This window comes from Piliocolobus tephrosceles, chromosome X, assembly GCF_002776525.5.
Source record: "Piliocolobus tephrosceles isolate RC106 chromosome X, ASM277652v3, whole genome shotgun sequence".
Classification (NCBI taxonomy): Eukaryota; Metazoa; Chordata; class Mammalia; order Primates; family Cercopithecidae; genus Piliocolobus; species Piliocolobus tephrosceles.
The window spans coordinates 3,279,643-3,304,315 of NC_045455.1; the positions used below are offsets into that span (position 1 = coordinate 3,279,643).

Here is a 24,673-nt window from a genome sequence, read left to right on the forward strand (position 1 = left end):
TTGTATCTGATTTTTAAAAAGAGTAAGTGGCTACCCACCTATCCTTATGAGAAACTTGAAGAAAGCTAGAGAAAAAATATCGAACATATGAATGTCAGTGCCTTACTCACTTAACCTCATGTATTTCTCAGAACCACCCTCTGTGAAACATATTTTAAAAGTGTAGAACTACAGACCAACTGTTAAGCAATTTATTTAATATCAAGCCCTTAAGGACAGGGCTGGGTTCCCAGATTGCAAGGCTTGGCTTCTGAGCCGTCTCTCTTCACCAGGTGCTCACACCAAAACTGAATATGAAGAAATCCAGTATTAGTAACTGCATTTCATTGAATCTTCATTTCTATAACTTAATTTCCATTATCACTTCCAATTAATATAGAAGTGAAAATTTAGCATAAAATTTTATATAAGCAAAGACTCCAGCTATTTTCATTGTCATTGGATTTTTATTATTTTAATTCCATAACTTATTTTCATAAACTCTTTTTGTTCACTATTTGGGTAAATCTCATCAAATTTAAACACCCAAGGCTCTTAAATGTTCTGGAATTTTGCAGGAAAGTAAACATCTATTTGTAGAGACTGATATATAAAAAGTTCAAATTTCAGTGTATGACCAACTACAGTTTACATTTCTCTACCGAGTACCCCTCTGTGATGGAATTTCACTGGAAAACAGTCAGTCACTTATGTTCAGCACAAATAAAGTTCACAATAATTGTTTATCCCAAGTAAACAATCAGCAAACTTAATGTTTTACTTACAATAAATATATGCCATATACTTAGCTTCTATAATGTCATCCCTCACTGCTTCTTCATGGCAGCTTCACAGAGACTGTGAAACAGATCATGGAAAGAAACTGATTTTACCACGTACGAAGTTAAAGTGAACCATGTATCACTTAGGGCATGGTGGCTCACGCCTGTCATCCCAGCACTTTGGGAGGCCGAGGCGTGTGGATCACGGTCAAGAGATCGAGACCATACTCGCCAACATGGTGAAACCCCATCTCTACTAAAAATACAAAAATTAGCTGGGCATGGTGGCACATACCTGTAGTCCCAGCTACTCAGGAGACTGAGGCAGGAGAATCGCTTGAGCCCGAGAGGTGGAGGTTGCAGAGAGCCAAGATTGCGCCACTGCACTCCAGGCTGGAGATGGGGTGACACTCCATCTCAAAAAAAAAAAAAAAAGAAAGAAATTAAAACTCTGGCCAGGCATGGTGGCTCACACCTGTAATCTCAGCACTTTGGAAGGCCGAGGTGAGTGGATCACCTGAGGTCGGGAGTTCGAGACCAGCCATGACCACCATGGAGAAACCCTGTCTCTAGTAAAAATACAAATTAGCCAGGCATGGTGGCAAGCGCCTGTAATCCCAGCTACTCAGGAGGCTGAGGCAGGAGAATCGCTTGAACCTGGGAGGCGGAGGTTGCGGTGAGCCAAGATCGTGCTATTGCACTCCAGCCTGGAACAAGAACGAAACTCCGTCTCAAAAAAATAAAAAATAAATGAAAACTCCACTGACCCTTTCAATATGTGGGCAGATCAATGTTAGATGCCAGTTTAAATCAGAGGTCAGCAAACTCTTTCTGCAGAGGGCCAGAAAATAGTTTTGGCTTGTCAACTCAAAGGTCTCAGTTGCAACTAATGAACTCTGCCATTTTGCAAAAGCATCCACAGACAATACATACGCACATAAGCACGGCTCTGTTCCACTGAAACTTTATTTATGGACACTAGAATTTAAACTCCATATAATGTTCAAACAGGTGGTGGACTGGACTTGACAAGTGGGCAGTAATTTCCTGACCCAGGGTCTGAATACAGATTCTGTTTTGACACATATTTATTTGCTGGCAATTAGGTAACTTCATTATTAATAATAAGTGAGAACAATAATACAAAATTTGCTTAAGGCTTCGTCTAAACTGCTGGTGTATAAATTTTTAAGACAAATTTTAAAAGTTACTTATGTCAAAATTAAATATACTACTAGAGGAACAAACTGGCCAAGTTTCATTTATTTCTTCACGTAACATTTTTACAGCTCACATACAGCAGGAAGCACACCTTTGCACATAATTGTGACATTAGCTTCACAACAGCATCTGCTGACTGCACTTCCAATCATAATATAGCAAGTGCAAGTTCACTTGGAAATGTACATTTATACACCTGATATAAATTAAAGATGGCTACACTATGATTCGTGATAGCAAAAGCATGACTTGAGGTTCCTTGACTAGACCGCTTGTTTAAGAGAAGTGTACCCAAGCATTTTAAAATGGCCATTTGGGGAACAGGCCAAAATATAAAATATCTATCATGTAAAATTTAACCATTTACCTTTTTAAAAAATAATCTTCAAACTTTAAACCTTTGTTACTGAATTGTTATATGGATATACATCATGGCAGCAAGAAACACATTTACTATAGGCTGTATTTTTGGCGACCGGCCAATTAAAAAACTTTGTTCATAAAGTAATATTACTTTTATTAAAATAAAAAAGCTAAATGAAGTATTTTCCTTCCACATTTAATGTGTTAGGTTGAGTTTAGTCCCCCTCCTCCCACAAGAAATCAGTCTGAGACTTAAGTGTTTAATCAAACCTATATTTGTAGTTTCTAAAATGCTGATCCACAGACCACTTTCTTGTTACACGTGTACCAATGAAAACAAAAGGCAAACAGAATCACTGCCATCCCTATGAAAGGAATGGTTCCTTTTCTAACATACTTTAAAAATATACATTTTACACTCCCTGCACCTCAACGAAGGCGGCAATGTAATAAATACACGGTTTATTTTGTCCTCCTCACTACCAGGCGCCTATCCACAAACTACCTGTTGTAAGCCCTCTCTTTTTTGGATTTCTCCAGGGCTTTGTCCATGGTCTTCTCGTTCTCCCCCCGGCACTTGGGACAGTACCACTTGCCCTTGGGTTTATGATTGAGCCCCACGCACGAGAAGTGGAACCACTCGATGGGACACTCGTCGTTGTCACAGCCGATCATCTCCCCGTAGGAGACCTGGTTGCACAGACAGTACGTGGGTTCGTTGGGGTCGATGGGGAGGTCGGCAGGGGACGCCTCCCGCTCCGCCTTGGCCTTGGAGCGCTTCTTCTTCTTGGAGGTCTTGGCCTTCTTCTCCTTGGGTGTGCCCGAGGCGCCGTCCTCGTGGTCGTGGTTGCTGGACGCGTTCTCGCGGTTCTCGTTGTTGCGCTGCCGCCGCGAGCGCTTACTGTTGGGCTTCTCAGCCTGCGCTGCCGCCTCGCCTTTGGGCCTGTCCGCGCCAGCCTTGCCGCTGTTGCCCGCTGTGTCGCCCAGCTCCTGCTGCGCCTCGAACAGCTCCACGTGGCTGTCCACCTGCCGCGTGCGGTTCTCCACCAGCTCCACCATCTGGCTCACGATCTGGATCTTCTCATCGCCCAGCTCCTGGCTGCGGATCAGCGCGCGCTGCACACAGTGCAGCATCCGCCGCTTCTGCGCCCCGTCGGTCTCGCGGCTAAAGCGCTCGTAGCACTCGTCCAGCTCCTTCAAGATCTCTGGGGGCAAGAAGGACAGGCATCACTCGCGAGCAGGACACCGGGACAACCCACACGGCCCCGGACCCGGGTCTACGAAGAGGGCCGGCAGGGGGCCCAGGGGCCAGCGCATGGCTTGCCCAGCCCACCAGCCACGGGTCCTCCAGGGCCTCTCTGTTCCTGTGCCCTGGAACTAAATGCAAATGCCAGAACAGCTCCCACAGGACAAGGAGCCGCTCCAGCCATCCCAGAGAACCCCAGAACAGTTCCCACGCACGGGTGACAATGTCCGAAGCCATTAAGAGGAAACATCTAAATGAGGTGCAGTGCTCGGGACCCAACCTGTATTAATACTTTCTATTAATGATTATGTCCTATACTGCCATAATTTTTACTCAAATGTTTCTATTTGAATACAATTATTAATATACATATAACATTATATATAAACATGGTATTTATTACATTATACACAATATACAAACGATAAAATATAAATTATTTGAATATTTCAAATAAAAAAGGTCTTTATTTTAACATACCAACATTTAGAATATCCTGTTAAATTAGAGAATGTGTATAAATTTATATAATAGCTCTCTATGATTTAAAGAACCAGGTTAACAGCAAAGGTCCAGGCTACTTTGTGACTTAGGTCCTCAGTTTCAGTTCCCACATTTATTCTAGCATGTTATTCCTCTGTATTAGTGAAGGCAAGAACAGTTCTGCCACAATAATCCAGAAAAACCTAGCTTTGCTTTATTACTATTATAACTGTTGTTATTATTATTTTAGGGACAAGGTCTGTCTCTGTCGCCCAGGTTGGAGTGCAGTAGTGCAATCTCAGCTCACTGCAGCCTCGACCTCCCGGGCTCAAGTGACCCTCCCACCTCAGCCTCCTGAGTAGCTGGGACTACAGGAGCACAACTGTGATGGGCCATTATTATTATTTTTTAACTGCAGTGAATGTACTAGTCTTGCTTTAAAACGAAGCTGGTAGATTTTACTTTTGCATCTACTGCTTAAACAAAAACATCTCCACATCTATTAAAGTCAATGGACTTTAAAATGCCATCAAAAAGAAAAGAAAACCTCTTCAGGATTTAAATATAAACCTTCTTGGGCACGTTAGAGGACAATGCATATGATTTTAAAGTGTAATTAGGCAATTTCTCAGGAAACAGCTGTTAAAAAAAATCTAGCTGAAATAATAGAAGTAAACAGTCTTGCCAAAAGGCTACTCAAACACACAGAAATTTCAGAGTTCTTTTTCCTCAAACAATAACCATTAAATTAAACAGTACCAGATTATTCTCCTAAAACCTTTTTGCAGTCTCTTTAAACAAGGCAACAACTTTTTTGTTGAGACGGAGTTTTGCTCTCGTTGCCCAGGCTGGAGTGCAATGGCACGATCTCGGCTCACTGCAACCTTGGCCTCCCAGGTTCAAGCGATTCTCCTGCCTCAGCCTCCCGAGTAGCTGGGATTACAGGCATGCAACACCATGCCCAGCTAATTTTGTATTTTCAGTAGAGACAGGGTTTCTCCATGTTGGTCAGGCTGGTCTCCCAACTCTCGACCTCGTGATCTGCCCACCTCAGCCTCAGAAAGTGCTGGGATTACAGGAGTGAGCCACCGTGCCAGGCCAACACTACTACTTGTAAACTAGGAAGTGTATGGGGAGGGGCTGTGAGTGGGAGGGACTGTCTAAAATGTTACCCCCTCCCTTTCCAGATCTTATCTCCAAATGGTTATAATATACATACCTAACACTAGAGTAAACATAAGAAGTTAGGCCAACGCTGAAGCTTCTCTAAATGGTATTATTTTCCAGAGTATATTCTCAAACCAGACAGCTCTGAAGACATTTCCTAGAGGAACAATGCAGGCTGCCTGCCACCAGGAGGAATGCCCTAGTCTCATATAGTCACTAATTATAAAAATAAATAGCTGTGTTCAACCTCTCCCAGTAATACCAATTTATCCAACTTATTTATCATAGGTGTTAAAATATGAATGCGTACCATTTATCTTTAAATGGATTTAGGGTTACAAAATGGTATCACTTCTTTTCATCAGTAATCAAAGTTCTAAAGACAATATTGTCATTTCATGGAAAAGAAAACTATCATATAAATTTAAAATTTAATAACATAGAGGTTATTTTACATCACAAGCAAGCTTCCATCCAGGTGAAGCCTAATTTGTGGGGAAGAGAAACAGATACCCCACTGAAAAATTACCAAGAAGTATTTCTGTTACCTAATATTTCTTTGATACCCCAAAGTATTTTATCAAAAAACCACTACGTACAAATATTTATAGACAGGGACAACACCACTGCGAAATAGGAAGCCATCCTTCCACTCTGCTCCTTGAATGCCAGCAACTCAGCTTCAGACACATTGCTACCTTTCTTCCAAACATACACCACACCAACATTACCATGGAAAGCAGCAACACATGGAATTTACAGATTAAATGAGATTGTAGCAACATTTAAATTGGTTTGTCCAATTATTTTAAATGTATTTTAATTTTACGTAAGGGTTGCACTGAAGTTCTTTATGAAGCGGACTTCCCAGGGGGTGGGTAGGTATTTTTATAATAATGTTTGAAAAAGAATTCAAGCAATCTCAAACACCATTTTAAGTCGATAAACTAATTATAATCCATGTTTACGAATTAACATACAACCGATGCCTACTAAGCAAAAGACGTCTGACTTCCTGCAGAGCAGGTCTGTAAAAACAAGCTTCGTCTTTCAGAACTACGCAGCAGAGCTCAGCATTTACAGCGAAGTCCAAGGAGCCGTGACCCTCGCGACAGATTCTCGCGCTTCTCAGCGCTCCCAGTTGCACGGCTCCAGTACTCCCGCAGGCGCGGCACTGTGATCTTTCCTGAAGCCAAGAAGTTCATCATCCTAGGTGAAACTGAAGCAAGCAGCAAGCCAGGCTCTCCCCAGCAACGACAGGAGAACAAAGTGGCTCCGTGAACTTTGCTGTCTTGACGGCTGGGACCCTGCACCCCGCCCCGCGCTTTTTTCTATCGTCGAACGATCAGAGTGGTCTCAGACCCTGCCTCCCTTCCGTCCGGAGCCCCAGAGTCACTCCACGGAGCCTGCCCGCCCCGAGGACAGCACCTTCCAGGAAAGTTCCCGCGCCGAGGGTCCCGCTCGTGGACGCAGCCCCAGTCACTCACGTTTCCCTGGCCACGCGCGGCCCCTCCCTCTGGTCAGCAGAGATGCGGCCTGGGACTGTCTGCGGGCCGGTCTCGCGGGTCGCGGCCCGAACTGCAGCCCCGGCCCCGAGCCCCCAGCCCCGGGGTCCCCGCTACTGCCATAGCTCCCCGCCCAAAAGTGGCCGTGCTGAGTGGGGAGAGGGGCCGGGGCGACACCAGCCGGCCCTCCAGCCAATGGGGAGGAAGCCAGCGGGCGACTCGCCGCGCCCCCCGAGAGCCGCCGCATATGGGAATCGCCGATTTGGAGGGCGGAGGCCAGAAGGAGAACCAACCACACCGCAAGGAGGAAGAGCACAGCCCGCCCCAGCAGCGACAAGGGCCAATCCGAGGCTGGAGGCCGAGCGAACCGAAGACGTTCAAATCAACCACCCTCCACCCCGCTCCTCCCCGAAAAAGAAAAAAGAAGACAGCGGAAACACAGACCCATGCCAGTTATTGCGCTACACCCGCCTTCATCCGCCTCAGCGACCAATCGTTCCGTAGGGGAATGATAAGGACATTCCACGAAGGACGTCACAGCCAACCACTGGGAGGCTGAGGCGGGACGTTCCACAATATGCTAATGAGATTCCTATAAAAGAAGCTGCGAAGCTACGTCTTGGATAGAGCGCGCAGGGGCGCCTTCCCGGTATGGGTATCTGGTACTTTCGGGGACGCCGATGGATTTTTTTTTTTTTTTTGCCCCCCACCTAACTCTTCCGTTTCCCTACTGCGTAGCCTTGTAAACATTAGTAAACTCCGAGTGGTGATCCACATTCAAAACAGAGCCCCCAAAGTCTTGACTGACCTCGCAGGAAACTTTCCCCAACAGCCAACAATTCCCGGCGGACACGAACTCGCCACCTCTCTCTCACACCCTGGGCGGCCAGGTCTGCAGAGAACGACCCATAGGTCCTCTCATCTGACACAATCCTCTCCAAGCCAGCGATCTACCCGCGCCCCCCCGCCGAGCGCAGCGCAGCGCAGATGGGCGCCTTCCCCGCCTCCGCTCCTCCCCTTCCCTTCCCCACAGCACTCAGAGAAAAACCCTCGTCCTCCGCAAACTACAACCGGCGGCGTCGACCCTCGCAGTCGGCCCCTACTCGGTGTCCAGTGCCAAGTGAGGGCCGGAGGGGACTGGGCGGGGGCGGCCGAGCTATCCCGAGCGGAGTACTACCCGGTACTTTACGTAACATTCGGATTGGGGACTGGGTGGCGGGCGGCGAAGAAGGGCCGGGGGAGCGGCGTTGCTCCGGACCGAGGCACCGGGTCCGCGGGAACCCCGGCCCACAGCTGCCCTCCTCCTGCAGCCACATCTCGGCGTCCTACAGCCCCAGGCGCCGGCACATCCCTCCATCTCGCGCCGTAATCTGCACCCCCTCCTAGAGGACGCGGCTTGAACCCGCCGCCCCCTCCCCCGCAGCACCCGCCTCATCACTTCACTACAAAGAGCGCTTTGGTCGCGCAGCCTTGCAGCGAGACCTCTCGCGCCTCCTTCCTCCTCCGTGTCCCGGGCTTTGCACACAAGGACCTTGGCGAATCAAAGGCGCTCCAGACCTTTTGTTCCTGCCCCTGCCGAGGGCCGCCGCTGCGGAGCCGGCCGCTTCCTCCGCTCCACGGCAGGACCGGGCCGGCTCCGCGGCGCGCCCGGACCCGCCGGGATGGAGGCGGCCGCCCCCGCCCATCCATCACCCGGCCGTACCTTGGTATTTCGCGTCGATCTCCCGCATCAGCGAGACATTTCTCTGCAAGTCGAAAGGCAGGGACTCGATGGAGTCCAGGTAGTCCTCCACATAGTTCACCAGGTGGAGCTGCTCCCCGTTGGCAGGACTCAACATGGTTCACCCCGGAGGTCCCCGGCGACTCGGCGCGGCTTTCCGCTTCCTCCACCCCCCGCCCCCCTGAAAAAATAGCACTGCAAAATGCAAAGCCCTCGCTCTCCCGGCGCCCCCCGCCGGCTCCTGCTCCGGACCGGCGGCTACATCTGCCGAGCCCGTCCGCCGCCTCCGGGTCCGCGGGTACCCCAGCGCCTGGGGGCGCGGGCCGCGGTGGCGGTGGCTCCCGGGCGCACGCCCCGGCCGGCGGCGCAGGCCCCCTCTCAGGCAGCGGGGCTGGCGCTGGGGGCCGCGCGTACGAGCGCGCACACACCGGCGGGAGAGGGCCCAGCGCCGCGGCCGCCGCCGCCCACCCGCCCACTGGGCTGGGGAGAAGAGAGGAGCGGAGCTGGTAGCAGGAAGGGGCGCGCTCCGCCGGGCGCCGAGCCGCACTTGTCCAACGTGGAAAACCCAAATACCAGTTTCAAACACTTGGGAAACATTCAGCCCCGCTGCGCAGCGCGCATGCGCCTCGGCCCCCTCCCCCGGCGACGGCCCCGCCCCCCGCCGCATTCACGCCCCTCACAGTCCCGGGCCCCAGGGGCTGCGGCCCGAGGCCGGCCCGCGCGGGGGCGTGGCCTTGCCTGTCACTTTTGCCAGGGGCGAGGGTCGCGGAAGGGACAGCGTCAGGGCCCCTGGAGTGGGGACAGCGGGCGAGGCGCAAACTTTACTAGGAGTTTTTGGCACTTGGAAGCAGAGCCCGTTGGGCGGCGCAGCACGCCCGCCGGGAAACGCAGGGGAGCGGCCTGCTTCGCTGAAAACCCGACCAGGACCTAACGGGCCGCGGGACAGCAGCCTCCGAGACCATGGCTCGCAACGACTACCAAAACCCGGTCCTCAGCCCCTGACTGTCTTCGTCCCCGCCCCACAGCGCGGTATAAGTACGGCCCGAAACAAAACTGGCAACCACAGTAGCCAATCCACTTGCCAACCTCACTTTGACAGCCCAATCACGATGAAGAGGAGGCGGGGAGCCCGTGAGTAATGCTCCTCGGACTCTTACTACTAGAAACCCAAGTCCTCCGGGAGGCGGAAGGAAGAGGAGGGCCGGGCACGGGCGGAAGTGGCGGTGCATGCGCACTGGCACGCTCTCGGTGTCCTCCGAGCTGAGGCCGCGGAGTGCGCGGGAGACCTACCCATTCCGCGGCGGGACCACCACTCCCAGCAGCCTAGGCGGCTCCCGCGCCTGCGCCATTCGTCACCGCCCTCCCTTTGTGTCGCCCCCCGGTACTCAGTTTGGAACGGCTTGGAGACAAAGGGGCACAAGAGGGAAGCTGCTTCCTAGTACCGAGCCCCATAAGAGGTGGATAGGCCCGAGGGGCGCCTTCCCTAGCCCTTATCTCTTCCCGCCCTGTGCCACGAACACCGCTCTCGGAGGCTGCTCCCCACATTTGGAAAGGCCGCCAACAGAATGCAGACATCCGGTCGGCCAGCGTCGTGAGGCCATTCGACTCCCCAACCGCCCTCCCCCGCACCCCGTCCCCATCGCCTCTCTGCCCTCCTGAAGCTCCCGGATTTTGGGCTTTCTGAGAAGCCCGGACGCCACGCGAGCCCGTTGCCTAGGCGACCGGCCCCGCGCGCCGCCCCGCCCCCTTCCGGCCAAAGGGCCGGCCCCTCCTGGGCGTGGCCTCGCGTCTTTGTGCATTGCCCGCCAGCGCTGCGGTTCTTAAGCGGCCTGGGCCTCGGCTTCGGCCTCCGCACGGCTGCGGTCGCCGCGGGTCCACTCCGGGGTGGACCCGAGAGCTGTGCTCGTCACGCTTGGCTGCCTGCTTTTCGCTAGTTTTCTTCCGCTTTGAACCCTGGTCTGTTTGCATTGGGTTTTTTTCACCAAGTCGGAGAACGGTGCCTTTTCAGTTTTCACCTTTCTCACCGGACTTTCTCTTTTCCGGAGAGCCGGGTTGGTGGTGCTACCTGTGTATTCCACGAACCTAAGTAAGCCCTTTCCCCAGCCCTTGCAGTGTTTCTGTGTCAGCTCCACGCCAGCGCGCTTCTCCATTTTTTCTTAGCCTCTTAATTTGGACAGGGTCGGATTTCAGCTTTTATCCACCGGGTTTATCCTGTTGCAAAGCAGAGTGCACAGCTTTAGACACAAAATAACTGCAGTTGAAATGGATACACATTCTCGTGGTAAGATTTGGAAACGTGGTATTTGATGGAACCCTGTTGTGACATCTAAAACTATTTGCATTTTTTTTAAAAAAAAGTATTCTGTGTAATCCAGTAAAAATTTGGATTCGTCCAGTATTTATAGAGTAGATTATTAACTGCAGTGGTGCTCATTCCAGCGCCCTGCAGGGTATTTTGTGCTATGGATGTGAGTACGGCAAAGAGACTGAATTGAGCTGTTTTGTACTTGGATTGTTCACGTTGGAACGTTGCTGCAATGATAAATAGATGGATACTCTTTACACTTTGAAGTGGGTTTAATCTTCACTTTTAAGCCCCTTCATCTCACCTACACATCAGGAGAGCTTTTGCTTTGATATTTGGGGAAATGGCTGTTATTTTACTTACAGATCACGCTATTCTAGTCTTGGCCCAGTTAAAAGCAAATGAATACTTTAGTTTCTACAAGATTTATTGGCCACTACTTGGTCTGCACTAAAGACTGTAACACCTGGCCGGACGCGGTGGCTCACGCCTGTAATCCTACCAGTTTGGGAGGCCGGGGTGTGGACTGCCTGAGCTCAGGAGTTCGGGACCAGCTTGGGCAACATGGTGAAACCCTGTCTCTACTAAAAATAGAAAAAAATTAGCAGGGCATGGTGGCGTATGCCTGTAGTCCCAGCTATTCTGGAGGCTGAGACAGGACAATCACTTGAACCCAGGAGGTGGAGGTGGCAGTGAGCCGAGATTGCACCACTGCACTTCAGCCTGAGCAACAGAGCAAGACTCTATCTCCAGAAAAAAAGAAAAAAAAGACTATGACAAGATAACATTATGTGGAAACAAACATTACGTCGAATAGAGAGTATAGAGGGAGTACAAAGTTGAATAAGGAAAATTACGCCTTTCCCTCTAAAAGCATGTAATTTGAAAGTACAATAGTAAGAAATAGACCGGTTCTTCTATTCCTAGCAATCATTGGCTCTAGAATGAATAGTGTTTATCTGAACTCAAGAATAAAGTTGGAAGTAATTTACCCCTTACAAAGATAAGATGGAGTTTTAACCTAGGTTATCTTTTTTTAAAAAAAATCACAATACAGTACAATCTGAATAATGAATTTGTTCCTCTCTTGTTATGTATTCTCTTCACATACATATAAACCAAAAAGGCATCTTGTGCATTCAACAAGCAATATTGACAAGTGTCTACCATGTGCCAACTACTGGTCTGTGTGCTGGGGATACAGTAGTAAAAAGGTTTTTGGAGCTTTACATTCCATAAAACTTAGCCCACCCCTTGGGATAAAAAGTCAAAAAATATTTTATCTTCTTTGGAACAAACTTAGAAGACCAAGCAATAAAACATAATTAACTGTGATAACGAATTTTAAATGTCATTGAAGAAAGGTGCTTAATTTTGAAGATACGTTGTAGAATCTTGTCTGTTTCAGTTTTGTTTCCTGTGGAGTATTGCAAAAATGGATGCTAAAACTTTTCTGTAAAGCAGAAATTTCAAATGGATTTAAAAAATAAACATTTAAAAATTAAATTTTTTTCTAAAATTATATTTCCAGACTAATTGAAAATGCTTAAACCTGTGAGAGTCAGATATAAGAGATGAACATACAATTCGTTTTCTTTTTTTTTGAGACGGAGTCTTGTTCTTGTCACCCAGGCTGGAGTGCAGTGGCGTGATCTTGGCTCACTGCAACTTCCACCTCCTGGGTTCAAGCGATTCTCCTGCCTCAGCCTCCGGAGTAGCTGGGATTACAGGTGCCCGACACCATGCCCAGCTAATTTTTGTATTTTTAGTAGAGACACAGTTTCGTCATGTTGGCCAGGCTGGTCTCGAACTCCTGACCTCAGGTGATCCGCCCACCTTGGCCTCCCAAAGTGCTGGGATTACAGGCGTGAGCCCCCACGCCTGGCCAAGCATAGAATTCTTTAAGTTTCAAAGTGCTTAAAAAATAAATGCAAACTCATTCATCTTAAACTTGAAAACCCCTAAACCATATGCTACCATAATCAACTCTACTTCAGATTTACAAGATTTTGCCTTGAAAGAAAATGTGATACCGAGAACTGGATTTTGTTATTGTTGTCATTAAGGACTAAGAAATGGCATTAATGATATTTTGGAATCATTAACACACTTCCTTGTTGTAAGCTAGATTGGAGAGGGAGGTGACTTCAATTAAATGGATCCTCTTTTTAGGTATATATGGTGTATTAGGGTTCTCTAGAGGGACAGAACTAATAGGATGGAGATATATATATATAAGTCTATTAAGTACTAACTTACATGATCACAAGGTCCCACAATAGACTGTCCGCAAGCTGAGGAGCAAGGAGAGCCAGTCTGAGTCCCAAAACTGAAGAACTTGGAGTCCGATGTTCAAAGGCAGGAAGCACCCAGCACGGGAGAAAGATGTAGGCTGGGAGGTATGGTAATGAAGACCATTAGCAATCTATTTTACTTTGCCTTAATATTCAACTTGGAAATATTCAATATGCAAAAAGATCACATTTCTAGCCATCATTAGGTATTGACTTATGTTTATCCTTGTTTTGATGATCCCCCAAAGCCTTAAGAAAACAGAATTGGCTGCTGGGCACGGTGGCTCATGCCTATAATCCCAGCACTTTGGGAGGGCGAGGGGGGTGGATCACCTGGGGTCGGGAGTTCGAGACCAGCCTGACCAACATGGAGAAATCCCATCTGTACTAAAGATACAAAATTAGCTGGGGGTGGTGGCACATGCCTGTAATCCCAGCTACTTGGGAGCGTGAGACAGGAGAATTGCTTGAACCCAGGAGGCATAAGAGAGAGGCAGGAGAATCGCTTGAACCAAGGAGATCATGCCATTGCACTCCAAGAAAAAAAAAAAAAAAAACAATTGGCCAGGTGTGGTGGCTTAGGCCGGTAATCCCACCACTTTGAGAGGCTGAGGTGGGTGGATCACTTGAGGTAAGGAGTCCCAGACCAGCCTGGCCAACATGGTGAAACCCCGTCTCTACTAAAAATACAAAAATTAGCCGAGTGTGGTGGCACACCGCTGTAATCCCAGCCACTCGGGAGTCTGAGACGGGAGAATTGTTTGAACCTGGGAGGTGGAGGTTGCAGTGAGCCAAGATCGCACCACTGCACTCCAGCCCGGGTGACAGAGCGAGACTCCGTCTCAAAAATAAATAGATAAATACGTAAAAATAAAAATGCAAAAATTAGCTGGGCAGGGTGGCGCACACTTGTAATCTCAGCGACTGTGGAGGCTGAAGCAGGAGGACTGCTTGAACCAGGAGGCAGACGTTGCAGTGAACCCAGATCAGGCCTCTGCACTCCAGCCTTGGTGACAGAGCAAGACTGTCTCAAAAAACAAACAAAAAAAAAAACAGAAAAGAAAAAAAAAAAAGGAGAAAAAACAATAGAATCACTGCCAGTGAGGGGCTAAAAACATTACGTGAATTTTATGAAGACAGAAGATGCTGTCGTTAATTTAAAAATCATGATGTTCTATGAACAATTCAAATATGCCAGATGTTCAGATTCATGTGCAGATTGGATCTTCAGTGTTACTAAGCTGCTTTCAGAATCTGTGCTCCAGTTATTTCCTTGAATCCATGTGTTCTCACAGATTGCAGCTGAGCTTTTTGTTAATTTGCTTTATTTACTGGCACATCTAATATCTGAATCAGCTTTATCAGGTATTTTACTATTCACATTTCTTCCCACCTGCTCAAGTAATCCCTTCTGTAAGGGATTCATTCATCAACATTCAACAAGCCCTTTTCTTTCTTTTTAAATTTTTTTTTCCAGCCACAGCAAAACAAAACGACAACAACAAAAACATAAAACCCAAGTCCTTTTCTGAATTTAGTGCAGGGCACAGTGAGAAGTTCAAAATAATGTACAATTTAAGATACTCGGGGAGATAAATATACACACAGCACTAGAAAGTTACAAAATAACATAAGGCAGTAAAGAAGTGATAATATTCAGGAGAATTTAGAGGAGTTAGGTAAGATAAGTGGTTAGCATTGATGTAGACAATATGGTCTCCTAATTCTAACATTTTAACCTTATTAAATTAGACCATAGATTACATTAGACTACAGTTAGCTTGAAACAGAATTGCAGAGTTGGACTTCAGGATATTGAGAAACTACTCTAGGTACACACTTGTTTGTCTCTACTTAAACCTTTGCTTTTTAATAAAACACCAAAGCAAACTAAAAAAAAAAAAAAAAACAGAAAAAAATAACAACAACAGTAAAAAGCAGGAACCTCTCCTGTTTTAAGAACTGGAAAAGCAAAGGGGACTTTTTCTTTTTTTGAGACATTGTATTGCAAGACACCAATAGAGGCACCTTTTTTTTTTTCAGATGGAGTCTCCCTCTGTTGCCCAGGTTGGAGTGCAGTGGCATGATCTCAGCTCACTGCAACCTCCACCTCCTGGCTTCAATTGATTTTCCTGTCTCAGCCTCCCCAGTAGCTGGGACTACAGGTGCACGCCACCATGCCCGGCTAATTTGTGTATTTTTAGTAGAGACAGGGGCTTCACCGTATTGGTCAGGCTGGTCTCGAACTCCTGACCTCAGGTGATCTGCCCAGCTCAGCCTCCCAAAGTGCTGGGATTACAGGCGTGAGCCACGGCGCCTGGCCCAATAGAGGCATATTTGTCAAGATAATGTGAGTAACTTTCAGAATGTTTTTGTTCTCAAGATACTTGATCATGGAACTTTTAACCTTAAGATGAATCACAAGCAGACATTTCTGCTACACATACCTGATGAATGTAGTTTCCTAGCTTTGGTCATTTCATCCAGAGACCCCAGGAAAGTGTTGAAGTGCAGACATGCTATGTGTGGTGGGGGGGGATACACGCTGTGTATTGGAGTGCAGATGTAGTGTGTGTTGGAGTACACACTGTGTATTGGGGTGCACACTGTATTGGGGTGTAGATGTGTGGGGGCCCACACTATATTGAGGTGCACATTGCATTGGGATGCAGATGTGTTTGCTGGGATGCACACGTGCTGTGTTGGGGTGCACACTGTACTGGGGTGCAGACATGGTGTTAGAGTGCAGTTTATTGGGGTACACACTGTGCATTGGTGTGTATACTGTACTGGGGTGCAGACATAGTGTGTGCTGGGGTGCACACTGTATTGGAATGCTGATGTGTGTGCTGGGGTGCATCCTGTGTATTGGGGTGCACTTATTGGGATGCAGACTGTGCTGGGTTGCACACTGTGTATCGGGGTGCACTGTTGCGATGCTGACGGGGTGCTGCAGTGCACACTGTATTGGGGTGCAGATGTGTGTGCTGGGGTGCACACTGTATTGGGGTGCTCACGTGTGTTATGGGGTGGACACTGTGTATTAGTGTGTTGACCTGCGGTGTGCTGGGATGCACACGTGCTTCGCTAACAGGCCAGGGCCCGGCAGCAGAAGCTTGCGCTGTAAACGCTCCCCCGGCGCCGCGCACACAGGTCCAGGCTTGTACCGGGCGCACACGGACGCCTCGCAGGACCTGGGCTAATAAGGAGAGGAGATCGGCACGGTCCCGCCTCTTCCTACGGCCTGCCGGCGCGGCACCGCCCTCCTCCCGCCACCCCTGGCCTTCCCCGCCCCCACCCCTTCGGGCTCTGGTTCTCCACCCTGGCGGCGGGCGACCAGAGCCAGGCCAGAAGCAGGCTACCTGAGGACCGCTTCCGGGAGTGGGCGTGGCCCCAAGGGCGTAGGCGGGGCGGGGCCGTGCTGCTTTTGCGCGCTGGGCCGCGTCCCTGGTGTGGTTCCTGTCTCCGCCCAGTCGTAGGCTCTGGCCGCTGACATGCTGAGGACGCGCGGCCGAGGCCTGGGCGCCCCGCTGCTCCAGGCCGCGCTGGGCCTCGGGCCGGCTGGGTGGCACTGGCCTGAGGGCCGGGCGGCGAGCGGGGGACGCGGGCGGGCCTGGCTGCAGCCCACGGGCCGGGAGACGGGCGTGCAGGTGTACAACAGCCTCACTGGAAGGAAGGAACCCCTAATCGTGGCGCACGCCGAAGCCGCCTCCTGGTGGGCCGCGCGGGACTGGGGCACGGGCGGGGGGCCGAGCGTGGCGGAGACTTCCCACGGCTGAACGGGATCTGGGCTCGGGGAGGGCGTTTAGGAAGCTGCAAGGAGGGCGTCGTTCTAGAAGCTGGGAATGCGCAGTGCATTTGCAGGTTTGGGTATGAATTGAGCAAGTATGATAAACCCCGGCTATTCATCCCCCAGAAGTGGTTACTTTAAAAATTATATGATAATTATAACTGAGAATCCAAAGTCCTTTCTTACAAGTATGTTCCACACGATGGATGTTAACTTGTTTTTCAGGTATAGCTGCGGACCAACTGTATATGATCATGCGCACCTTGGCCATGCTTGGTGAGTTTCCTGGATTTGAATTTTCAAAGGACCATTTATTTTTGAAAGCCTTTTACTGATTTCTTTTATCTCTTAAGTGGCAACTTAGGGATGTAGAATAATTCCTACATTCTGGGCATTGTGGGAGATGTTACAACCTCGTTTGGTTCTTACAGTGATTCTGAGCACTCATTTTACAGGTGAGAAAACTCAGGGAGGCAATGTGGAGCCCTGTAAAATGACCCGTTTTGGAACTGGATGTTTTTTGCTGGGTTTGGTGACATCAAGAGGCTTTGCGGGGTCCCAGGATCCTGCTGGTCAGTCATTCCCGGGCCCCACTTCTTAGCTTTTCAGCACTGGGCAAGTCACTTTATTGCTTTGAGTCCTGGTTTCTTCATCTTTGTGATGGGAATGATAATTTGGATCTTATAACAATTTTAGTAAATAATGCCCATAAAATGCTGCTTAACACAGTACCTCACATGTGAGAGATGTCACAGGGCTCAATAGTGATTAACTTTCCTAAGATGACACGTTGAGGAGGTATTGGAACGGGGGTGAGGCTTGGTTTACCTGACTGCCAAGTAGTTGCTCTCTTGACCTCTTAACCATAGATGTACTGCCTCCTACATTTGCCAAAATTACCACTTTTCCTAATATTTTGTATATTTACAAAATATAGTGTACAGAAATTACATATTGTAGATTCTTTAAAACTTAGTATTGTTCAGTCCTAGACTAAAAGGAAAAAGTTACATTTACTCTGTATACTTTTTGTTTTTCTTTTTTTTGAGACGGAGTCTCTCTCTTGTCTAGGCTGGAGTGCAGTGGTGCAATCTCGGCTCACTGCAGCCTCAACCTCCCAGGTCCAGTTGCCGTCTCCTGGCAGCGATTCTCTTGCCTCAGCCTCTGGAGTAGCTGGGATTACAGGCATGTACCACTATGCCCAGCTAATTTTTGTATTTTTAGTAGAGACGGGGTTTCAACATGTCAGCCAGGCTGGTCTTGAACTCCCGACCTCAAATGATTCACCTCCCTTGGCCTCCCAAAGTGTTGGGATTACAGGCATGAACCACCGTGCCCAGCTTACTCTGTATACTTTAAATGTATATATGTCACGGAGCAAGATCGGAGCCTTTTTTTGTGTTTTCTTATAACAAAAATAAAATCATCTAGGAGTCATTTTTCCCCTTTACTTTGGGCTAACATACTGCTAATTATCAAAAGCATATTTCGACATCTTTTTTGAATTATAAAATATGTTGGGGAAATGTTAAAAACAAAACCCCCAACCTGGAAAACCTTTCCACAAAGGTAGAAGAGAAAGAAAAGAGAAAGAAAACAGTTCTGTTACTTGAATAAGCCTTAAACCAGAAGGGGATGAGCTAAAATAACTGCAGAGACAGAAAGAAATCTCATCCTTCTATAGAGCTTTGAGGACACAACCTGTCTCAGTCTGTGAGTCTGCTATAACAAAATACCCTAAAATGGATGACTTATAAATAATATAAATTTCTTTTTTTCTGGGACTGGGAAGTCCAAGATGAAGGCACCAGCAAATTTGGTGTCTGGTGAGGGTCTGCCTGCTGTGTCCTTACATGGTAGAAGGTAGAGGGAATTCTCTGAGGTCTCTTCTCTAAGGGAATTAACCCCTGTCATGAGCTCTCTGCTGCCATGACTTCATCACTCCCAGAAGCTCCACCTCCTAAAACCATCACACTGGGGGTTAGGGTTTCAACCATGAATTTGGAGTGAAGACAGACATTCAGACCATAGCGTAACCCATTGCTTCAGGTGAGTTACAGTGTGGAGTCAGATGATAAGGTAGGCCCATCTCCTCCCGGGACACTGGCAAATGGGGCATCATTTTCCTTGATTACATTTCAGAGGTGGGTCCCAGGTTTTGAAATTTTCTTGAGTTGTAAAACTGCCAAGAGGTTTATTTAGCCATTTAAAAGATTGGCATGCATTTGAAGAGGACTGAGGAAGAAATCCTAAAAGTTGTTGGGGAGAGAATCTCTTTTCATTTCCAACTAGGATAATCAAGTCTTGCAGTTTTAATTTGTATAATATTTACCTTTATGAATACAGAAATGAATACACATCTTAAGTGCGCAGCTGAATACATGTTATAAGCTGTGTCCCTACGGGGCCTTCCCAGGGGCTGGTGGGAGCTGGGACTCTCCCCTTGACCACCTTCCTGTCAGCCTGGTCAACCCCTCCAGGCCTTCGCTGGGCTGGCCTGCCCCACCTCCCTCGCCCTGTCTCAGCTCTCCTAGCATTGTACTCCTTCAGTGGTTATTTATGCAGCCATCTGACGTCGCTAGCATGATCTAATTATTTCAGCCCCAGCAGGGCAGGAATCCACACGGTGCCTGCGGCAGAAAGGTAATATTTGAGCAATGGGTAGGACTCAGTTCACTGGAAAGAGACACCCTGAAAAATAGCCTCCACCATTTCCAGAAGAGGTCAGAGGGATGAAAAGCCTGTTTGGGGAAAACAAACAGACCAGTTTGGTGCTAGTGGGGAGGAGCAGGGGAAGGGATAGGGCGTCAGTTGTAGCCAGACTGGGGAGGGTGCTGCGTGGTCTGGCCCAGAGAGTTTGGATTTTATGCCATGGTAGATGGAGTCACACTGGAGCATTCTGAGGGAAGACTCTTAGCAAACGAATCATTTCAGCAGTCACCCAGGTGAGCACACTCACCCAGTGGATGGAAAAAACGGGGCAGAAAGAGTCGGGCTAATGGTCTCATGGTTCATGGTGGAGTCACAGAAGCAAGTAGAGGTCTCCTGATGCCACTTTCTTCTGACTCGGCTGCCCGGCACTTGCAAGGGGTGTGTGTGTGTGTGTTTGTGTATAGAGTGGCCCCTGTGGTCACAGCCTGCCTGCAGGGTCTCAGGGTCTCAAGTTGCTCATGGCCCTGCATTCTGCCAGCTCTGCCAAGCTGTGGAGCCTCTGCTGTCTCCAAGGGCAGTTCCGGGAGTCAGCCTGGGCTCCTCTGGGCCAAGCAAGGGACTTGAGTCTTGTTTTCATTTGCTTTCGGTTCCTGTAATTTTTTTCTTGTAAATCTCACATCTTTAAGAGTCTTTCCCAACTTGAGGTGAATGAAGAGCATGGTGATGAGAATGGTAATAATAGCTTGTGCTTTTAGAATTCATGCTGCTCAGGCAGTAAGACTGGACAGCAGTCCTGTGGGGTGGTGGGATTTTTGCCCAATTTATAAGCAAGCAGACTGAGCTGTAAGAGGTTAATTATCTTGTTGAGAAATTTTGAAGATAGTTTTGTCCCTGGAATCAAGATTTGGTCTCAGCTGTGTTTGGGGAGGGGGCGTGTGGGAGGTGAAAGTGATACAATAACATGGCTAGGATTCCCCCACACTAAGAGAAAACAATTTTATGAACTAAAATTTAGAGAGGCCACATGGATAGCAGAGGTGAGCGTGACATTAGATAACCTTGAGTTTTAAGGTTACTTTTATGGGAAAACAGATTCTTGAGATGCTAAGTAGATTTTAAACCCCTTTAGTTTTACAAGTCTGAATTACCCCAGTGTAGTATGTAAATAAGCTGGCATTTTAAAATACCCTATACTAGCGTATGCATTCTTAGGAGTAATCTTATATGGTTTCAGTGGAATTGTACTTGTTTTGATTTGGTATTTGCTTCTGTCTGTTTTGTCATAGTGAAAAGTTAGAATTACTCGAGAACATGAACAAGAATGGTGAAAACACTATCTTAACTGGGAGATTGTATTATGAGTGAATTTTTATGCAATTAAATAGACTTAAACTCACTTAACAACTCCAAAATTAAAAATGCTAATATTATGTCCTGAAATTGATGCAATACCTTTGTCAGTTTCTCCTGAGAACTCTTGTGGCCCAGGCCCTGGTGTCATCGGTGGGAGAGAGTTTCCTTGTACCTGCTCCGCTGAGCTGTCCATTGTGTTACACAGTGGAAGTTATGAAGCAGCATGTTAAAATGTAATGGATTTTTTACAAAGATAACTGATGACTTTGTGTATGAAAGACATCCTGACACTTTCTTTCTTTCAGCTCGTATGTTAGATTTGATATCATTCGAAGGATCCTAACCAAGGTTTTTGGATGCAACATAGTCATGGTGATGGGTATTACAGATGTAGATGACAAAATCATCAAAAGAGCCAATGAGGTAAGTGGAGAAGAGCTACATTTATTGATAATGCCATTGGTTAGTGTTCTGAGCCCTTCCTGAAAGTGGTTCTTGGACGGGCGTGGTGGCTAACGCCTGTAATCCCAGCACTCTGGGAGGCCAAGACAGGTGGATCACTTGAGGTCAGGAGTTTGAGAGCAGCCTGACCAACGTGGTGAAACCCTGTCTCTACTAAAAATACAAAAATTAGCCAGGTGTGGTGGCAGGCTTCTGTAATCCCAGCTCCTCAGGAGTTTGAGGCAGGAGAATCACTTGACCCTGGGAGGCAAAAGTTGCAGTGGGCTGAGATTATGCCACTGCACTCCAGCCTGGGTGACAGAGACTCTGTCTCAAAAAAAAAAAAAAAAAAAGGAAGGTGGTTCTCGTTTGCATTTTACAAGTAGTTCTCACATCTTACTGTCCATGTGTGGCCAGTGGGTGTAATCTGAGACATGAAAGAGTGGTGGGTCAGCAGGACATCTTTGGTGTCCTAGTAAAGGAAGTTCACATCTATCGTATTGTGTATTGTGATCGCTGAAGCCTTTTCTGTGGCCTTGTGTCATTACCTCCTTCTGTGGTCATCTGGCTCAAATCTTACTCCCCGCCGGCCCCTCAGCCTCCAAGGGAAATGACTTGACTTTCTCTTTACTGAGGGAACCAGGACCGCTGTTTGGACATATTCATATTTGTGCTAATAATGCCTTTGGTGTCCGTGTCTTTACAGTTGAAAAGGACTTTTTGTATCTATTACTATTTCAGCCTCAGAACAACCCTGTGTGCTGCGCAGAGCAGACCTTACTGTGCTTTTTAAAACACATTTTATTCCATATTAAAAAAATATTTGAAGTGATTTGAGATCTACAGAAAAATGACAAGAATAGTGCAGAGATGTCCTGCAGCCACCCTGGGTTTCCTCGTGGCCATTGTTGCGCTGCATGGGGCCATCATCTCTCTGTTCTAGACTCTTCCCACCAGGCCGCCCTGCCTCTCTGCACACGCCATGCAGGCCTTCAGAGCAAGGTCACTGGTTCTCGAGGCCCGCACAGCCCTCCCAGTCAGGAGCCGGACATTGATGCAGTGTGCTGGTGTGGGTAACATGGACGTCAACCCACGGGTGTTGTCCCTGTCCCCCAGCGCCTCTTTCTTTTCTGTCCCAGAACCCGTTCCAGAGTCCTGTTGTCTCCTCGGTCTCCTTCAGTCTTCAGTGGTTCCCTGTCTCATGTCCTTGGCAGTGTCCAGGATTATAGGACTTTGATTTTGTAGGTAGCCCTCCACTCAGGTTCATTGGATGTGTCCCCATCTTGCAAAAGAGTCAAGAGGTTAAGGTGATCGCATCTTGAGGTTGTACAGACCTTCAGGGGCAGGACTGCTCCCAGGGTCTGACTTCAGCTATCTCCGGGCAAGTCCCCCAGCCAGGTGGGAACGGCCTGCACACTTGTGGCGGGTAGCAGAAGTCTCTTTCCCGTGCAGGCTGAGGGCCCCACGAGTCTGGCCCACGCCTGGAGTGTGGCGCCTGGCAGGCTTTAGGAAGACACAGTGGATGAAGTTGTACAGGTAGTTGGGACGTTGGAGGCACCTCCTCAGGCTCTCCCTGATGGCCGGGGGCCAGGGCCCCGCACATTGCTTCTACCAGAAGAGCTTTGGTGGGTCCTTTGGCTTTACCTGATGGCGAGGAAGACTTTTCCTAAAGAAGCCGTTCTGATGAAACGCTGTTGCTGTTTGCCCCACATGCTGTCTTGTGTCGGCTGTCTCCATTGTGGGTGCTTCTTCTAATCACCATTTTCTCTGGACATTTTTGCCCATTTTCACAACTCACTGTGGTTTAGCATACAAGACAGTCTGTTCATTTGTGTGTTAGTTAGGATGACTGGCTGTTTCCTTTTCCTGAATCTGATGAAGGAATTTAAGTAAAGCTGACCTGATTTTGATGTGAACAGTTATCCTAGACGAACTGTAGTCTTGTGATACCTTTGCCAGTTAGCACTGCTTTTACCAGCTTTTGTTACAGTGGAAATGTTCTAACATACATGAAGTAGAGAGAAGAGCATATGAACCATGCACCTGTCACCGGCGTCCGTGGTCAGCACCTGTTCCACCCCTGTTCTCTCTGTTTTGGTGGAGATCACCTGTGGAGTGTCCAGTGGTGGGCTGCTCTTTGGCAGTTTAACACTCCAAGAGCATATTTTTCCATTTCGTTTTCTAATGTGGTGCTTTTCTGAAGTCTGGCTAATTAGACGGTGTTTGTCTTAGTCTGTTTTGTGCTGCTATAACAGAACACCACAGACTGGGTAATTTATAATGAATAGAAATGTATTTGCTCACTGTGCTGGAGGCTGGAACACTAGGATCAAGGTGCCAGCATCTGGCAAGGACCCTCTTACTGCATCTTCCCATGGTGGAGGGCAGGAGGTCAAGGGGAGAGAAAGAACTCCTGCCAAAAGCCCCCTGCCCCCACCCCTCCTTTTTTTTTTGTTTATTCTTTGGAGACAGCGTCACACTGTCGCCTAGGCTGGAGTGTAGTGGTGTGGTCATAGCACAGTGCAGCCTTGATCTCCTTGGCTCAAGCAGTTCTCCCATCTCAGCCCTCCTAGTAGCTGGGACTTAGCTGTGCACCACCACACCTGACTAGTTTTTTTTTTTTTTCTCACTATTTTTAGTAGAGATGAGGTTTCACTGTGTTGCCCAGGCTGGTCTCAAACTCCTGAGCTCAAGCAATCCTCCTGCCTCGGCCTCCCAAAGTGCTAGAATTACAGATGTGAGCCACTGCACCTGGCTGGAAAGCCCTTTTAAGAAGGCATTAAGCCCATCCACGAGGGTGGGGCCCTCAGGCCTAATCACTTCTTCAAGTTCTCGCCTCTTAATACTGTTACAAGGGCAAATAAGTTTCAACATGAATGTCTGACAAACATTCAAACCATAGCAGTGTTTCTGGCGCTTTTTAAAAAGAACTTGCTGGATTTTTTTTTTTTTTTTTTTTTTTGAGACAGAATTTTACTCCTGTTGCACAAGCTGGAGTGCAGTGGTGTGATCTCATCTCACTGCAACCTCCACCTCCCAGGGTCAAGCGAGTCTCCTGCCTCAGCCTCCTGAGTAGCTGGGATTACAAACACCCACCACCGTGCCTGGCTAATTTTTGTATTTTTAGTAGAATGGGGTTTCGTTGGCCAAGCTGGTCTCGAACTCCTGACCTCAGGTGATCCGCCCCCGCCTTGGCCTCCCAAAGTATTGGGATTACAGGTGTGAGCCACCATACCTGGCCTGGATTTCTTTTTTTGAAAAAAAAATTACATATACATACTTTTTTAAGTCAGTGAGATATGAATTATAGCATTTGTCTGTCATTGTGGCTTCCCTTCCTCTTTAACCTCCGTCACACCCACGCGTCTTCCT

At 48.0% G+C, this 24,673-nt stretch overlaps 3 protein-coding genes across 11 annotated transcripts in view; 2 read left to right on the forward strand and 1 right to left on the reverse strand.

The window, feature by feature from the left end:
• Positions 1 to 1,709: 1,709 nt before the first annotated feature.
• ING1 (inhibitor of growth family member 1) lies at positions 1,710 to 9,453 on the reverse strand. 3 transcript variants are annotated; one of them, XM_023217660.2, is made up of 2 exons: positions 8,449 to 9,453; positions 1,710 to 3,550 (listed from the first exon to the last, which is right to left on the reverse strand). In XM_023217660.2, the coding sequence occupies exons 1-2, from the start codon at positions 8,582 to 8,584 to the stop codon at positions 2,847 to 2,849; spliced, it is 840 nt and encodes a 279-aa protein (XP_023073428.1). In that variant the 5' UTR covers positions 8,585 to 9,453; the 3' UTR covers positions 1,710 to 2,846. The 3 variants fall into 3 exon arrangements, with proteins under 3 accessions (XP_023073428.1, XP_023073427.1, XP_023073429.1); XM_023217659.3 differs by lacking the exon at positions 8,449 to 9,453 and adding an exon at positions 6,729 to 7,916; XM_023217661.2 differs by lacking the exon at positions 8,449 to 9,453 and adding an exon at positions 6,235 to 6,715.
• Positions 8,583 to 12,109, forward strand: LOC111546370 (translation initiation factor IF-2). Its single transcript, XM_023217739.1, has 2 exons — positions 8,583 to 8,605; positions 8,660 to 12,109. Exons 1-2 carry the CDS (start codon positions 8,583 to 8,585, stop codon positions 9,603 to 9,605), a joined length of 969 nt encoding a protein of 322 aa, XP_023073507.1. The 3' UTR covers positions 9,606 to 12,109.
• CARS2 (cysteinyl-tRNA synthetase 2, mitochondrial) overlaps positions 10,428 to 24,673 on the forward strand; it is a 64,512-nt gene continuing 50,266 nt past the window's right edge. The window contains exons 1-3 of one of the 7 annotated variants that reach the window (XM_023217653.1): positions 10,428 to 10,552; positions 17,081 to 17,131; positions 21,166 to 21,283. In XM_023217653.1, the coding sequence (XP_023073421.1) occupies positions 21,230 to 21,283 (54 nt within the window). In that variant the 5' untranslated portion in view covers positions 10,428 to 10,552; positions 17,081 to 17,131; positions 21,166 to 21,229. Of the gene's footprint in view, positions 10,748 to 15,325; positions 16,781 to 17,080; positions 17,132 to 21,165; positions 21,284 to 24,673 lie in introns of those variants that run through there. The other 6 variants (XM_023217652.2, XM_023217651.3, XM_023217650.2 and 3 more) reach the window with 6 other exon arrangements.

Coding starts and splice junctions, on each gene's coding strand:
- ING1 (XM_023217659.3), bottom strand. CDS start 6,993: ATGCGGCGGCTCTCGGGGGGCGCGGCGAGTCGCCCGCTGGCTTCCTCC. Junction 3,551..6,728: donor CCGCGCGTGGCCAGGGAAAC/GTGAGTGACTGG, acceptor TCTTGCCCCCAG/AGATCTTGAAGGAGCTGGAC.
- LOC111546370 (XM_023217739.1), top strand. CDS start 8,583: ATGGTTCACCCCGGAGGTCCCCG. Junction 8,606..8,659: donor GTTCACCCCGGAGGTCCCCG/GCGACTCGGCGC, acceptor CTGAAAAAATAG/CACTGCAAAATGCAAAGCCC.